Source organism: Piliocolobus tephrosceles, chromosome 5, assembly GCF_002776525.5.
Source record: "Piliocolobus tephrosceles isolate RC106 chromosome 5, ASM277652v3, whole genome shotgun sequence".
NCBI classification, from domain to species: domain Eukaryota; kingdom Metazoa; phylum Chordata; class Mammalia; order Primates; family Cercopithecidae; genus Piliocolobus; species Piliocolobus tephrosceles.
The window spans coordinates 12858538-12873795 of record NC_045438.1 but is presented as its reverse complement, the minus strand read 5'-3'; the positions used below and the strand labels follow the sequence as shown (position 1 = coordinate 12873795).

General features: G+C 40.9%; 1 protein-coding gene across 4 annotated transcripts in view; it reads left to right on the top strand.

Moving 5' to 3' along the window:
* PRKN (parkin RBR E3 ubiquitin protein ligase) overlaps positions 1 to 15258 on the top strand; it is a 1378177-nt gene that overhangs the window by 1158439 nt on the left and 204480 nt on the right. For all 4 annotated transcript variants that reach the window (XM_023223611.3, XM_023223614.3, XM_023223612.3 and 1 more), the window contains one exon: positions 8607 to 8668. In XM_023223611.3, coding sequence (XP_023079379.1) covers positions 8607 to 8668 — 62 coding nt within the window. The remainder of the gene's footprint in view (positions 1 to 8606; positions 8669 to 15258) is intronic.

Below are 15258 nucleotides of genomic sequence, written 5' to 3'. Positions count from 1 at the left end.
CAGTGAAGTTATTTATTGCTTTACAGACTTATCTTTCAGGGAAGGATTTTTCTGGAACAAATAATTAGGTCTCAGTGGTCTCAGTTCTCAGCCCCAGTAGGTAGGCTGTGTGTATGCAGGTGCTTTCAATTCTCATCTGCAGCCAAGCAGCTGCTTGGACTCCTCAGACACTCCAGGCTTTGGCCTCTTTGATTCCAAGTCACCTCCTCCTCTTCTTTTTTTTTGTACCTCTTTGGTTGCTCTCTGCTCACTTGGCTCTTTCTACATCTACTTGGTTTGTGGATGAACATCTTGTTTCTTCTGCAAACTCCAGGAAGGCAGAATCTCTGCCTAATTCGTTTATGATTTCTCTATGGCCCCTGGCATTATACATAGTAAATGTACACTGAAGAGTTGTTCAATGAAGAATCAATGAATATTTGCTTGGAATTCACCTCCTGCTAATAAGGATAATATTATTATTTGTGAAATGAAAATTTCTGATTGTGTCTTATTAGCGATGAGACTGATTCTTCCCTGGCACCTCATTGGAAGATAGACAGTCTTGTAGCCACTAGAAATTGACACAGCAGGGATGTTTGGATTAATACAGCAGCTGCAACAAACCAGAAAATATCAATCTGCATCAATTTTGATAAAAATTATGAAATCACAGCTATCTGAGCTTCATACACACTATGTTGAGCTCCTAGAAGATACTTCGCATGCCTCTGAGCTGGTAACTGCCTCATCTACAAGTAAGAAATTGAATAAATAATATTTCATGGCTTCTTTCAGCTTATTCTGAAAGCATCAAAATTTGCGAAGTTTCGTGCTATACTACTGAGATAAGTTATGCCTGGTAATTAGTGGTTGTATGGAAGATTTTCCTTCTCCAAACTACATTCATGCTTATATATGTTCATAAACTCAGATCTATATGTTATTGAATTTTTATTCAGTCTTTTCCAAGGTTATTTTTAGACGTACTTTAAAGTTTTCATCTAGAGTTTTTTATTATGAAAAGTTCCAGACATCCAGTTAGATATTTAAAATAGCATAATCAATGTCCATGTACACACTACCCAGCTTTGATAGCTTTCATTAGTTTAGTTCTTTTTCTGCCTCGATTTTACCATCTTTAAAATGGGGATAAAAATACTACCTGCCTTACAGGGTCGTCGTGAGGATTAAATGAATTACACGCAAAACACTGTGAAGAGTGTTTTGTTCCTGCTAAGCATCATAGAAGTATTAGCTTTTCTTATTAACAATGATTGTAATACACTTTAGAGACAGATTTGAATAGCACCGTCCTTCTATGATCCTGTTCTTCTTTCCCCTTCCCCTGAATTTGATACATACTTCAGGGGCGTTTACCATTTGCATGCATTATTTTATATTCTTAGTATATTTGTATGCATCGACATTGTTTAATAGATTCTCTAAACTTTCTGCAAATGACATTGCATTGTGCATAAACGATTGCAACATTTTTCTCACCTTTATGATTTTGAGATTTATCTGTTTTGATACATTTCACTCTAGCTAACTCATATTAACTCACTCCCTAAACATCTTTGCTTCAGTGTCGTGGTCTCAATAAGAAATGAACACCTAATTTTACATTAGCCAACCTACCCTTTATACTGTTGTATTTTCTCTTTTCCACACAGTACTAATGACCATCCCAAATGTTACATCATTTACCTACTTATTAGTTTATTTTTATTGTCTCTCACCCCTTTAGAATGAGAGCTCCAATGAGGGATTTTTGTCTGTTTTAATTTTTCACAGATGCGACCCCAGTGCCTTAATAGTGCCTGGCACAAAGTGGGTGCACAACAGGCTATTTGTTGAATGATTTTATCTCTTCTCCTGTTGATGGTCATTTTAGATGTGTCCTTTTGTTGTTGCTGTTATTACAAAAATGTTGCAGTAAATATTCTATTACGTATCTCCTTGTATAACCATATAAGTTTCCCTCCAGTGTGTAAACCTATAAGTAGGTGTTAGGTGGAAGGTGAATATCTTCAGGATTCTCCTTAACTGGCTTAGAATATCTTGAGACAGCAAGTATTGGGTATTGAGAAAGAATGCATGAATAATCCTTTATAAATAAAAACCCATCAGCAGAGAGAAATGATTAAAATAAGCTTGGCTTTATTTATGAAAATTATAATGCTTTGAACTTGATTATATAAAGTCCTACTGCTGACTGAATGCAATTGCTCTGTCAAGATAGCTTAGTGAGTTTTCCATGGATCCTATTAACGCCTGACTCTCAGACTAATTCAGAAATGGCTACTTCAGAACAGTGTTTGGCGACCCTAATCAACCTGGCTTAGCTGGATGAGCGAGCAGCCCACTGGATTCCTTCGCTGCTGCAGCCCAGCCTGCAGATGTGGCCCACGCTCTCTGGCTTGCGCTCAGAGGTCAGTGTTCAGTCTCGCTGCATTGTCTTTGATCACATTGAATCATCATTTATTTTTGATGCCATTTCATCGTTAGTCGGTTTCCTTTTCTAAGTTGTACTTAGGGGGGAAATAGAAGGTTACTGTCATTGTCAAGCCCACATTAGGGATTCTAAGCGATAGCCAAGAGAGAAATTAATCCTCAAAACGTTTCGCACCAAACAGCAGCAATCTGCAAATTGCAGATTATTTGCGTCATATGGCCGGTGCCGGGAGCACATCAGAGAGCTGAAATCCATTTCCATTTCCATCCCAAGCCTGGGTGCTCACGATTTTCCATTGAACCCAAAGGATATCACAATTGCTCCTGTGATGATTTGCAAGGAAATTAAAAGCAAAAATAGTGATTGAAGACTCATGTGGTTTTTAATGCTTCTCAATGGAATATATTTTCCAAATGAATTTTCCCTGCTTTACAGCATGATTGTTGAGGAAATTCACCAAAAGCTTTCTGAAAACATTGTGGCTCAGTTAATCTCTCAAAGGTATTTGTTTTGTTTGTTTTGTTTTGTTTCGTTTTGGGTTGCTTTTTCTCAGTAGCTGTCAGTGACTTTGTGGAAATGCTACACAACTTTGTGACACATTTTCACTGAGGAGCTTCCCAGTTAGATGATAAAATGACCTTTATGGTATAGCAACAGAATGAAAGTAAATGTTGATTACAGATACTAATTGAAATAAAGGGCCCAGTTTCGAAGTTGTCTTTTAGAAAAAAAGATTCAATCCTGTCTTTATATGCTTTTTAACAAATTTTATTATTCATTTTTAATACCAAAAAGCTGGTATTCATTGAACACCAATGAGCTCAGATTTGTAGAAAACACAGGCAAGAGATGAGTGAGGGGTTTAATAACTGGAGGAAAAGCACAACAGAAGAACACAAGCCTGTGAGCATGGCATGAGGATAGCCTGGAACGAGGTGAAATTCTCTTTTAAATTGCCAAGGACAGCAGGATGGGCTTTAAAAGTGGAATCCAGGACAAGAAAAGAGGGAAAAGATAGAGAAGAAGAGGCTTTTATCAAGAAAGGTAACACAGTGTCAATAGGTAAAAACACTACTCTATTTCTGTGTGTTCTGTTTTCTTGAGCAAAGAGAATATTTCCCGTGTTAGAAAGGACAGAATAACAATTTAAGGAGAACCTTGTGCTTAAGAAAAGTGAAGACAGAATATGGCATATACAAATATTTTAAGTGCCAGTAGATGTCCAAACACTTCTATTATAGTCTCAGAGATGCTGCCGGGAATCTTTGAGATCCAGTAAAGAGGTCAGAGTTCTGGAGGTGATTTTTTTAACTTTTCAAAATGAGGAAAGATTGAATCTCAAAAGTTGAAAAGCAGTGAGTTTGATACCAGTTTCACCCCTCAAGCACCCAAAGGAAAAAAATCATGTCAGAACTTACGCACGTATTACGTAAGGAATACTCATTACATAAAGTAATAATACGTGGTCATTAAGAGTCAATGCAGATTTACCAAAAATGAATGCAGAAGAACCCATATGTAAGGGAGGTGATGCTTAAAGGGCATGGAAGGATTGGACATGGTCTCTGTCGCTCCAAATCCAGAAGTAGTACTGTGGTTTTTATTCGTCAGGCTCGTTTTTCCTCCCTGCCACCTCCGCCCCCTCTAGTAACGTTTTCTGGTCTCCCTACACGAATGCATTCTGTGTGCCTGTCTTGCAGTTCTAGTTTTGTTATTTTTAAGCCCCATCTTCACACTGAGTTTATATCTGGCCATTTCCTATACTAATGTTCCTGTGATGAGCACAGTTTGCAGATAGCCATCCACGGTCTTCTTAAATATCTTGACCCCTTCCAGCTCTTCTCATCTAAGTCTACGCTGTGTCTGGTCTTGTTTGGTGGTTTTTTTGAACCTACCAGGTGTTTCAAGTAATTATGTAGTCTTCTGTGAAAGATGTTTATATATGAGCTATCATCAACATCAGTCCTTTCGCTTGTATCTTAGGAGACGGTCAGAATACAAATTCTGAAGATAAGCTAATTTAAAATATTGTTTCTTATTTTACCCAGGATTGAAATAAGTCAAAGCCATTTTCTCAAGTTTGAGTGACATAAAAGACCACTTGTAAAGAAACAAAAAATTCTCCAAAACACCCAAGGTTGAATGAAATTATTTTTAAGACAATATGGCTTAAATGCATCTAGATATAAACTGAGCTATAAATACTTTATGCTTATACAACTAGACGGCCCAAATAAAAACATATCAATTAAGTATAAGTGAAAGTACAAGACCAAAATATTCTGATGGACTCTATCAATTTAATACGGCAGAGGCCATCATTTTACCGACACTAAAGCAGTGCTTGGGATCCAAACAGGGCCCTAACGGGTTGGCCCAGATTCGTTCCATCTCAGCAGGCCTGGGACCCTAAGCTGCGGGCTGCCTCCCTTCCCCCACCACTTCTCCTGTGACTCTCCCCTTCCGACATTCGGCCCCAGAACATGGGACGTGACTGGTGGGGAAGCCTCCCTTGCATTGTATCCACTCCTTTCTCATTTATTTCAGCAAACTAAACTACCATGACTTGCTCCCAAAGAGATCGAAAGCACAGGACCTGACTTGAGGCTGAATTTCATAGCAGTTTTTGGTTGAATTGAAGCCAATCAAATGCTCCAGAATATATACTTTTACTGTTGTTTAGGTGATCATCAGAATAACAACACCAAAATGAATAACTTCTCAAAAAGAATCTTCAGCCTGCAGGTCTCCTTGGCCTCTAGTTGGAGAAGCACTCAGCTCAAGTGTCTGTTTCTCACTTGAAGGATCTAGTTTTCCTTCTCTACAGTACCAGACATGCCTGTGGAAACTAATGTATTATGTTTTCCACTAAAATATTCACCTTGGGTTATTTATTTATTTATTTATTGAGACAGAGTCTTGCTCGTCGCCCAGGCTAGAGTGCAGTGGCTCAATCTTGCCCCACTGCAACCTCCACCTCCCAGGTTCAAGTGATTCTCCTGCCTCAGCCTCCCAAGTAGCTGGGATTACAGGTGCCCACCACCACATCTGGCTAATTTTTGTATTTTTAGTAGAAATGGCGTTTCACCATGTTGGCCAGGCTGGTCTCAAACTCCTGACCTCGTGATTGTCCCACCTCAACCTCCCAAAGTGCTGGGATTACAGGTGTGATCCACCACGTCTGGCCAGGATTTTTATTTATTTTCTTGGTGGATCGCCTGTTTACACTTATGTTTAAATTTTATGCACATTTTTATAATCTTTTGTACTACTCAGTAAATATTTATGAAGTACTTTCTCAAAGTATGAAATATTGTATAATATAGGCTAAAACTATGTTCCAGCATTTTACATGGCCATAGAATTTTGGAATTGGAATGAACTCAGTGTTAGGGTTCTCCCAAGAAACAGGACCTTTCTGTCTATAGGATCTATAGAGAGAAAGAGACAGGAGGACATTTACTGGGGGAACGACTCACACAATTATGGCGGCCAAGCAGTCCCGCAATCTGCCATCTGTAAGCTGGAAAACCAGGAAAGCTTTTGGTCTAATTCAGTCTGAGTCTGAAGGCCTGAGAACTAGGGGCGGCAGGTTTGGGGGTCATATATGTCCTGCAATCAGAAGGCCTGAGAACCAGGAAATCTGATCTTTAAGGCTCTAGAAGAGAAAGAGCATTTGTCGTTCTCTGCCTTCTTGTTCTGTGCAGGCCCTCAGTGCCCTCAGTGGATGGGACGATGCCTGCCCACATTGCTGAGAGTGGATCTTCTTGGTCCACTGATTCGGATGCCAGTCTCTCCCAGAAACAGTCTCACACACACACCCAGAAATAATGTTATCAACTCTCTGGGCACCCCTTAGCCCAGTCAAGTAGACACATAAAATCATCATCGTACCCAGTAAAATTCCTCTCTAAAATATCCTGCATAAGTATCCATTTCGTGTGTGTTGAAAAACCTGCAGTTACTATCTTATAAGACAATTTATTCCATTTTTTCTGTTGGTTTAAATCCTACTCTCTGAAACAATGTACAAATCTAATCTTTATTGCAGTGAGCACCTTCACCTGTGTGAATACAGGTTTTCTCATTCCTTAGCCTGCTATCCCCCAGACAAACACTCTCAGGGCTTCTGACCACTGTCACACAACAATGCTGAGGAATATGAGAAATGGCTCCATCGTTTAGTTGATATGTTTTGCATACAATCCAGTTTCCTGATAGGAAGTTCAATAGATTATGTAATCCATAGGTCTTATCTCAAAGAAACAGATTTTTATATCAATTTTGTTTCTAGAGAGAATAATATAAATGAGCCAGTTACAGTGTCTCATGCCTATAATCCTAGCACTTTCGGAGGCTGAAGTGGGAGGATCACTTGAGCCCAGGAGTTTGAGACCAGCCTGGACAGCATAGTGAGATCCCATCTCTACAAAAATTAGGAAAAAAAAAAAAAAACTTAGCCAGGCTTGATAGTGCACACACCTGTAGTCCCAGCTACTCAGGAAGCTGAAGCAAGAGATACCTTCAGCCAGTAGGTCAAGGCTGCAATGAACCATGATTACATGCTGCATCCCAGCCTGGAGTAAGAACCTGACTCAAAAAAATAATAGTATAAATGACTACAACCTAATATCGAGGAATAGTTCTATTGAAAAGACAGGGATGCAACACATTTTAAATGTTATTAGGCATACACTGGCCTAAATTGTATATATCTATACATTTGGGCCTTGAACAATGTGAGGCTTAGGAACACCAACATCCCTGAAGTCAAAAAACTATGTGGAGCTTTTGACTGCCCCAAAACTTAACTACTAATAGCCTGCTGTTGACTAGAAGCCCTGCCTATAACATCAATAGTCTATGAACACATATTTTATAGGTTACATGTATTATATACTGTATTCTTAAAGTAAGATAGAGAATGGAAAATGTTAGTAAGAAAAATCAGAAGGAAGAGAAAATGTATTAACTACCCATTAAGTGACAGTGGATCATCATAAAGGTTTTCATCTTCATTGTCTTCACAGCTGGTGGCTGAGGAGGAGGAACGGGGGGAAGGGTTGGTCCTGCTGTCTCGGGTAGCAGAGGCAGAAGAAAAATCTGTGTATAAGTGGACCCACGAAGTTCAAGCCCATGTTGTTCAAGGGTCAACTGTATTTTATTTTACATAGAATATGTATTATATGATATATTTATATATTATATATATATTTAGGCCAATATTTATATTAATTATATAATTATATAAAATTATACATTTACATATATAATTTATATATATGAGTTATGTAAAAATATATAACTCATAGCTATACATTAAATATAATTATATGTATTTTATACATGTATTTTAATTCCGTGTATATATGTGTGTGTGTATATATGTGTGTGTATATATACACAAATGCACACATGTATATTTATTTATTTATTTATTTATTTAACCTATTTACTTACTTTGTTTTACAACTGAAGAAGGAAAATGTGAAAGTTTGAAGGGGCTTGGATTGATTGGGTGGAACGAGAAAGTGATGGGCACCAGAACTGCTGGGCCCTTCTCTCTTGGTCCTTGTCTCTTGGTCCTTCTGTAAGATGGCCTTTCCAGACTTAAACACAGGATCTAATAGGTCTTCACAAAGCCTCTTGACAAAACCAGGCAAGGTACTAACCCCCAGCTGAGCCCCCCAAAGAATGGATGTCCTGCTACCCTATCTTTGCTCTTACCTCTCCATGAGCAGGCCCCTGGCCTTAAGGGTGAGCAAACAGGACATGATGAATAAGTCAGAGCCTGTGGTCACCAACTCCCCCACTCTGGCCCCACGGAATCCTGGCTGTATGTGAGGAACCAGTGACATGCTGGACATGTTTCTAGGAACCAGAGTGGCATGATATCCTAAGGCCAGATCACAATCAGAGAGGAGAGAAGGCCTGGCTAGAGTCACATGCAACTGTTTTCTAAAGAGGTGCAGTTGTAGGCCAGGCAGTGGCCATAGCTCTTTTGAGGGTTTGGCTTTTTTTGTGGTTGGTTAGATGTGTGTTTTTCAGGTGCACATCTGTGTCCTCCCAGAAGGCAACACTGGCGGTTGAGAGTCATAGCTGTATGTAAGAACATATAACCACACAGAGTGAAAATGACATTTTTGTGATTAATTCTTCTTTCCAACAGCTGGCTGTCCCAACTCCTTGATTAAAGAGCTCCATCACTTCAGGATTCTGGGAGAAGAGCAGGTGAGTGAGCATCTCAAAGGCTGCATCAGACTGCCATGAAAGATAGACGCTAATGAAACAGTTTGGGCTCCCCAGGGAGGCCGAGTATGTCTCCTGACCCTGGGCGCCCTGAAATGGGGAAGAAAACCATGGTGGAGATATGTGTGAGGACACTTTTTTCCTCTTCTATCCATCAGACCTGACAGGTTATTAATTGCTACATCTGCTATCTGCCAGTGTGTTTCATCTCAAGACTCCAGCAGGAAGCAGGCACTGCATCGTGGCAGACGAGCAAACAAATACATGCAGAGATGAATTGTGCCTGAGGGATTGATGGTCACAGACATTCCTGAGTTGCTGTCTGTGGGTGAATGTGTGAGTTTTTTTTTTTTTTAGTTTTTTTTTTTTTTTTTTTTACCAGGTTTTTGTATTGTGTGTTTGTTATCTGTATTTCATGGCAGCCTGTTTGTACACGGGTATGAACGTGTGACATCTATACAAAGGGTGGCCGTTGAAAGTGGATTATTTAAATGCTGTGTTGTGCTCAGTGAGGCATGTCATAATTTAAATAGATATGCTAAGTAAATAATTCAGGGTGCTAAATATTATATATATGTACACACATATATAGTTTGGACTGCTTAAAAATACATTTCTTGATCCCTATATGGAACTACAAACTCTGTATTTAGTATGTTAAATCTAGGTGTCAAGTTATCCTTAAAATACACTAAAGAGTTGGCAAAAGGTTGGTTGACCTAATTTCCAGTGTTATTTATTTTATTTGATTGATTGATTGATTGATTGGTTTTTTGAGGCAGAGTCCCGCTCTGTCATCCAGGCTGGAGTGCAGTGGCACAATCTTAGCTCACTGCGAGCTCCGCCTCCCGGGTTCAGGCCATTCTCCTGCCTCAGCCTCCTGAGTAGCTGGGACTACAGGCACCTGCCACCACACCTGGCTAATTTTTTGTATTTTTAGTAGAGACGAGGTTTCACCATGTTAGCCAGGATGGTCTCAGTCTCCTGACCTCATGATCCACCTGTCTCAGCCTCCCAAAGTGCTGGGATTACAGGCATAAGCCACCGTGCCCAGCCCAGTGTTATTTATTTTTACTCCTAAAGATTGTCTCTGCCAACTTTGACCAGGAAATATGCAAATAGAGATGTGGCAGCTCACTTTCATCAATGAGTTTTTAGTTTGTGTGTTTTTGATTGCTGTATATATGTGGCAAAGTAAAACTGCCCATTTCCAATATAAGAATAAAAACAAAAGGATTAGTTAGGAGAGGATAAGAAACTGGAATCACTTCCACATCCTGGAGTTAGAGAATTACAGTACACCCCCTTCATTTTTTTTATATTGTGAGTTTCCAGAATAGCAGGCATAAATGTGTATTCAAATACAAGCAAAATCAGTTTATCGCATATTGCAGGTAAAAGTTGATAACTGACTCTCCCAAACATAACTACTTATGAAGACACCTGGATCTCACAGCCATTTTCCAGTAAAAGCCTAAGACTTCTTAAAGCAAGAATCACTGGTTGTTACCCTGACATTTCTGCTCAGATAATGGAGCCTTCTCTTCGAACTTGTACCAATGTTTGCAGATTGTTTCCATTTTTGTTTTAGAGTCAATGGGTAATTAGTAAGGAAAGAAGCCAACAGTAATCATCTCCTCAGATGTAAGATGTTGGCATGGGCTTGGACAAAAGAGTGGCCAGTTCCACCTGGTAACAGTAGGGTGTGCAGAATATACAGGCACAGACATATGAGCATTGGATTTGATGGTAAACCTTCCGTAAGAGCTCTGCTGGTTGTTTCTCTTTTCTTGGTGAAACAGGAAGCTAGGTCATCAGCTGAGAGTAAAGATGGGGGAAGAGTTTTACAGGGAAAGGAGATGTATTAGTCTGGTCTCACATTGCTATAAGTAAATACCCAAGACTGGGTAACTTACAAAGGAAAGAGGTTTAATTGACTCACAGTTCCACATGACTGGGGAGACCTCAGGAAACTTACAATCATGGCAGAAGGTGAAGGGGAAGCAAGGTACCTTCTTCACAAGGCTGCAGGAGGGAAAAGTGCAAGCAGGAGAAATGCCAGTCAGTTGTTACAACCATCAGATCTCAGAGGACTCATTCACTATCACGAGAACATCATGGGGGAATCACCCCCATGATCCAATCACTTCCACCCTTGGTCCCGCCCTTGACACTTGGGGATTATGGGGATTACAATTTGAGATGAGAATTTGGGTGGGGACACAGCGAAACCATGTCAGGAGAGGATAATGAAATTGTCATTTAGGAGGGTGCGGAGGGAATAAACTTGCGAAATGGTTGAATTTGGAGTGAGGTCAATCCCCCGGGTGTTTTTCTGACACACTCATCTGTGTAGGCACAGACGCAGAAAAGGCACTGGCATTGAAGTTTTGCCATCGAAATGTAACAAAAACAAGAGGGAGGCTTAGAAGCTGAGGGTGGATCTCATCTTACAGTGTTATAGCAACAGAGTAAGCTGAGGGTGAATCTAAGGGAGTGATCATGACTCACCATGAAATTTCAGCTGGGCAAGTGGAGAAGCCAGATGAGAGAGAGGACAGGGAAAGTTGGTTACAGATGCCAGTGGCTCGAAGAATTTTCGGGATTTGAGTACTAGAAGGGTTGAACTGGACAAACAGGCATCAGCCAAAGGATGAAAGACTTCACATTGAGCTTGTGGAGGAGCTGCATAGTCAGCACAGACAAGGTCAAAGGATGCCTAGGGAGGCTGTGTGTCTGATTTCAGATGGAGGACAAGGTGACGAGAGAAGTTGAGGTCATGGAATTGGGAAGTCGGAGAGTTGGGAGTATCACCCATGTGCCCGCTGAGATCTTCCAGAATTGCAAACTGAAGATTTGAGAAATGAGAGAGAGAGAGAAGTGGATGTCAATGGGACTGCAGAAGGGGAAATAGTGCATGGTATAGGCTGATGGGTTGAAATGGAAAGTTGGAGGGCTTTAGAAGGAGAAAGGGAAAATGTTTTCCTTACAACACTGTAGAGCAATGCTTTGTGGTACTGGGAGTGCAGTCGCAAAAACATTTGAGGGTGCTGCAGGAGAAGTAGTGTCCTCGGGTACGAGCCTGTTTCAGTTAGGGAAGAATGTAAGAAAAACATTGAGAAAGCAGATTGCAGTTACAGGGCAGTTACTGCTGATTGTCCGTGAGTCCCCCAAGCACAGGGAAGGGTCTCAGGGTTTAGGGCAGCTGGAATATGTGGTAGGAAAAAGGATACACAGAGTAGATGTGGAGCTCTGGGCTCAGCCTGGAGTGATGGCACAGGAGTCAGAAATTCTTTGGTGACTGACATGAACAGGGCATCTCAGTCAGGAACATTTATATTCTGATTATTCATGACAAGACCTACTGGCCTCTAGGCAGATGGTGGCAACGAAGCTCCCGAGAGGAAGCAGAGAGCTCTTGTCCCCAGCATTCTGGCCAGCGGTGGGGGCAGCTGCTCCAGGAGCTGGTGAAACTCTTGGGATCTCACTGGATGCTTGAGGCAACTGATATCACTTGATAAAATGTTTATATTAATGTCTGTTACAAGCATTCTTGGACAAATCATTTTTGTCTCTCTAACTTAGCTTTCTGTAGACAAGGGAGAGTGAAGTTCAATCATCTCTTAGAATATTTGTAAATAAATAGGATGCCAAGTAAGTTGCAAATATTAAGTGCTATACTAAAGCTTCTCTGATTTTAAATGCTGTTTACAATCAGCTTTCCAGAGTGGCAACAAAATAGACAGTAAAATAAGTGTAATACTCACTTAGAAAATGAGTTGATAAAACCTACAAAGATGCTGGTTAATTACTAATTCATTACCGGATGACAGAGACCCACAGCAGCCCTCTAATTTCTTTGTATGTGGTTCCTTTCTGTTTTCATTGATCTTTAGTAACTATCTTGAATCTTTAGATTTGGATTAAAAATTAAACACTATATATCATTGCCTTCCCAAAACAAAAATAAACTCCTTAAAATAATATATTTATATTAGCTTCTTAGCCCCTTCTCTGATTTGTGTTCACAATTCATATTCATATAGCACCTTTCAACATTCCTTCCCCCTAATCCAAATTCTTTGGCAAAGACATATCACATTATAGGAAACTAAAGTCACTCTGCAGTTCTAGGTGAGCCCTACAGAAATCAGGTGTGATGTCTGGAGTCCATAAGGTTTGCAGGGCCTTTGGACCAATTGCATTTGAGAAGTACCTCCATTTATACCAGCTTCCTCCACCTTAGGTTTAATCACCAAAATTTTATGGAAATAACCTTTACTCATTCAACAAAAATGTATTGAATGCCTTCTTGTACTATTATTGTGCTAGTGTCGGATAAAATAGTAAACGAGGAAGTCACAGTTACTGATCATAATAGATGCTAGGATAGAAACAAATAGGGATGTCACCTACTTTAGATGAGGGGTGGTTGAGAAGCCCTGAGACTAAGCATTGAGGGGACACCAGCTATTGAAGGAGCTAGCATTACGGGAGTGGGCAGAAGAGCATCCCAAGCGGAGGACAGCACACATCCACTGCCCCCAAGGAGGTGAAGAGCTTGCTTTATTCAAGACACTAAATTCAACCAAGGTGGCTGGAAAATACCAAGCAGAAGGGACAGTGCCAAAAGATGAAGGCCACCTGGACCATGGACGCCAGGGTTAAGCATATGGGTTTGTTGTGAGTTCAGTGGGAAATCCTTGAAGGGTTAAGCAAGGGACTAGCATTATCCAAATTACGTTTTGAGTATGTCAATCTTTTTGCAATATGGAGAGGCTCTGGATTAAGACAGTTGGCAGCGGAGACAAAAAGAAGTGGATCTTGAGAGGGAGAATTCAAGGACTTCATGACTGACTGGCTGTAGGTCAGGGAAAGGAAGGAGTTTGAAAGTTCTATTCGACAAAGATGAGCAAAATGGGGCAGGTGAGATCAGAGGCATGGGATGTGAGCTTCAATTCTGAACACATTTGCTATGCCTGAATCATGGAGAAGGAGATAAGTCAGAACTTGGATGTGTGAGTGGGAGCTTGGAGGACAGCAAGACCTGAGGTCCAAGATGGAGAGATAACTTTGGAATTACCAGCATGTGGAGGATATTTTACATCCATGGAGATTCTCAGAAGAAGCCAAGAAAGGAGGGACCATGATTGGATGAACCCTAAGGAACACCAACGTTTGGTAATTGGGTAAAGAGTAGCAACAGCAAAGGAGACCAAGAAGGAATCTCAAGGAAAGTAGAAGACAATCCAGGGCCGTATGGTATTGAGGAAGCCAAGAAGGTGAGAATGAGGGCCTTCCGGAGGAGGAATGGCGATTGTGGTGTTGAAGAAGCCGAGAAGGTGGGTCCTCCAGAGGAGAATGGCGAGTTATGGTGTTGGGGAAGCCAAGAAGGTGGGCCTTCCAGAGGAGGAATGGTGATTTGTGTTGAATGCTACTGAGAGGTTGCAGAAAGTTAGGCCAGGGAGTGTCCTTCACCTGTGGCACCGTGGCAAAAATCACAAACGACCATAATGAGCAGTTTTGGGGGATGCGTAAAGACAGGAGCCAGAGTTTTATGGGATGAAGGGTGAACAGCAGGGGAGGATAATTCCTTCTAGAGGGTTTGCTATGAAGAGAGAGAGAAATGTAGCAACCACAAGACCGTTCTTTAAAGATTGAAGGGCCAGAACTTGTTTTACACTCACAGGAAGGATTCCATAGAGATGAATTACCTGGTGATTTGAGAGAGAGATCCGAGAACTGAAGAAGGGAAGTACTTTGGAAGGCAGGAAGGGCTCAGATCCAGCACAGAGGGAGGAACTGGCCCCCAACAGGAGGAAGGTCACTTTTTGTGTTGTGAGAGGTGCTGGAGAGGGTGAGGGCAAGTGCAGGTGTGTTTGTAATTGCGGGATGCAAGAGGAGAGATGGAGTATGATGGCTCCATGAAGGCAGATGTCATTTTTCACTGCTGTGTCTTCCACATAGAAGAGTACTTGACACTTAGAATATGCTTAGGAAACATCTGTTGAGCACATCAGGACATCAGCCATGATTCCTCTCTCCTCAGTGAAATATAAAGTATGGATGTCTGGAGAGAGGCAGGCCCTACCTACATTGGTCTTAGGAACCAAAAAGTTGGTGCAACTCCAAATAAAAGTAATAAATGCATTCTCCTCTATAACTATTTCACTTATTATCTTAATTCTACTAATCATCATAACTATTGCCAACATTTATAAAAATATTTCTTACCCTTGCTATGTAAAAACTTCTCTCCTATCTTTTGTAACTATCCTCATTTCATCTTTTTTATTTCACCCCGTTTTTTGGAGGGTTGAGGGGAAGAAAGAAGAGAAAACATGTCACTGGAGAAACACAATACAATCTTGAGGAAGTTGTAAATGCCCATTTGAAGTTTGTGGTCAGTTATGTAAGAGAAAGCCATCGTGCCATTGTGTTCAGCTGCAGGGGTGCACGCCCAGGGAAGGTGGAGGTGACGTTTTCCAGACTTGGGATTTTGCCTTCAGATGAAAAGGACCATGGAGATCTGTGTTTTCCAGGCAATGCTTCTGGTGGTGGATGACAGAAGC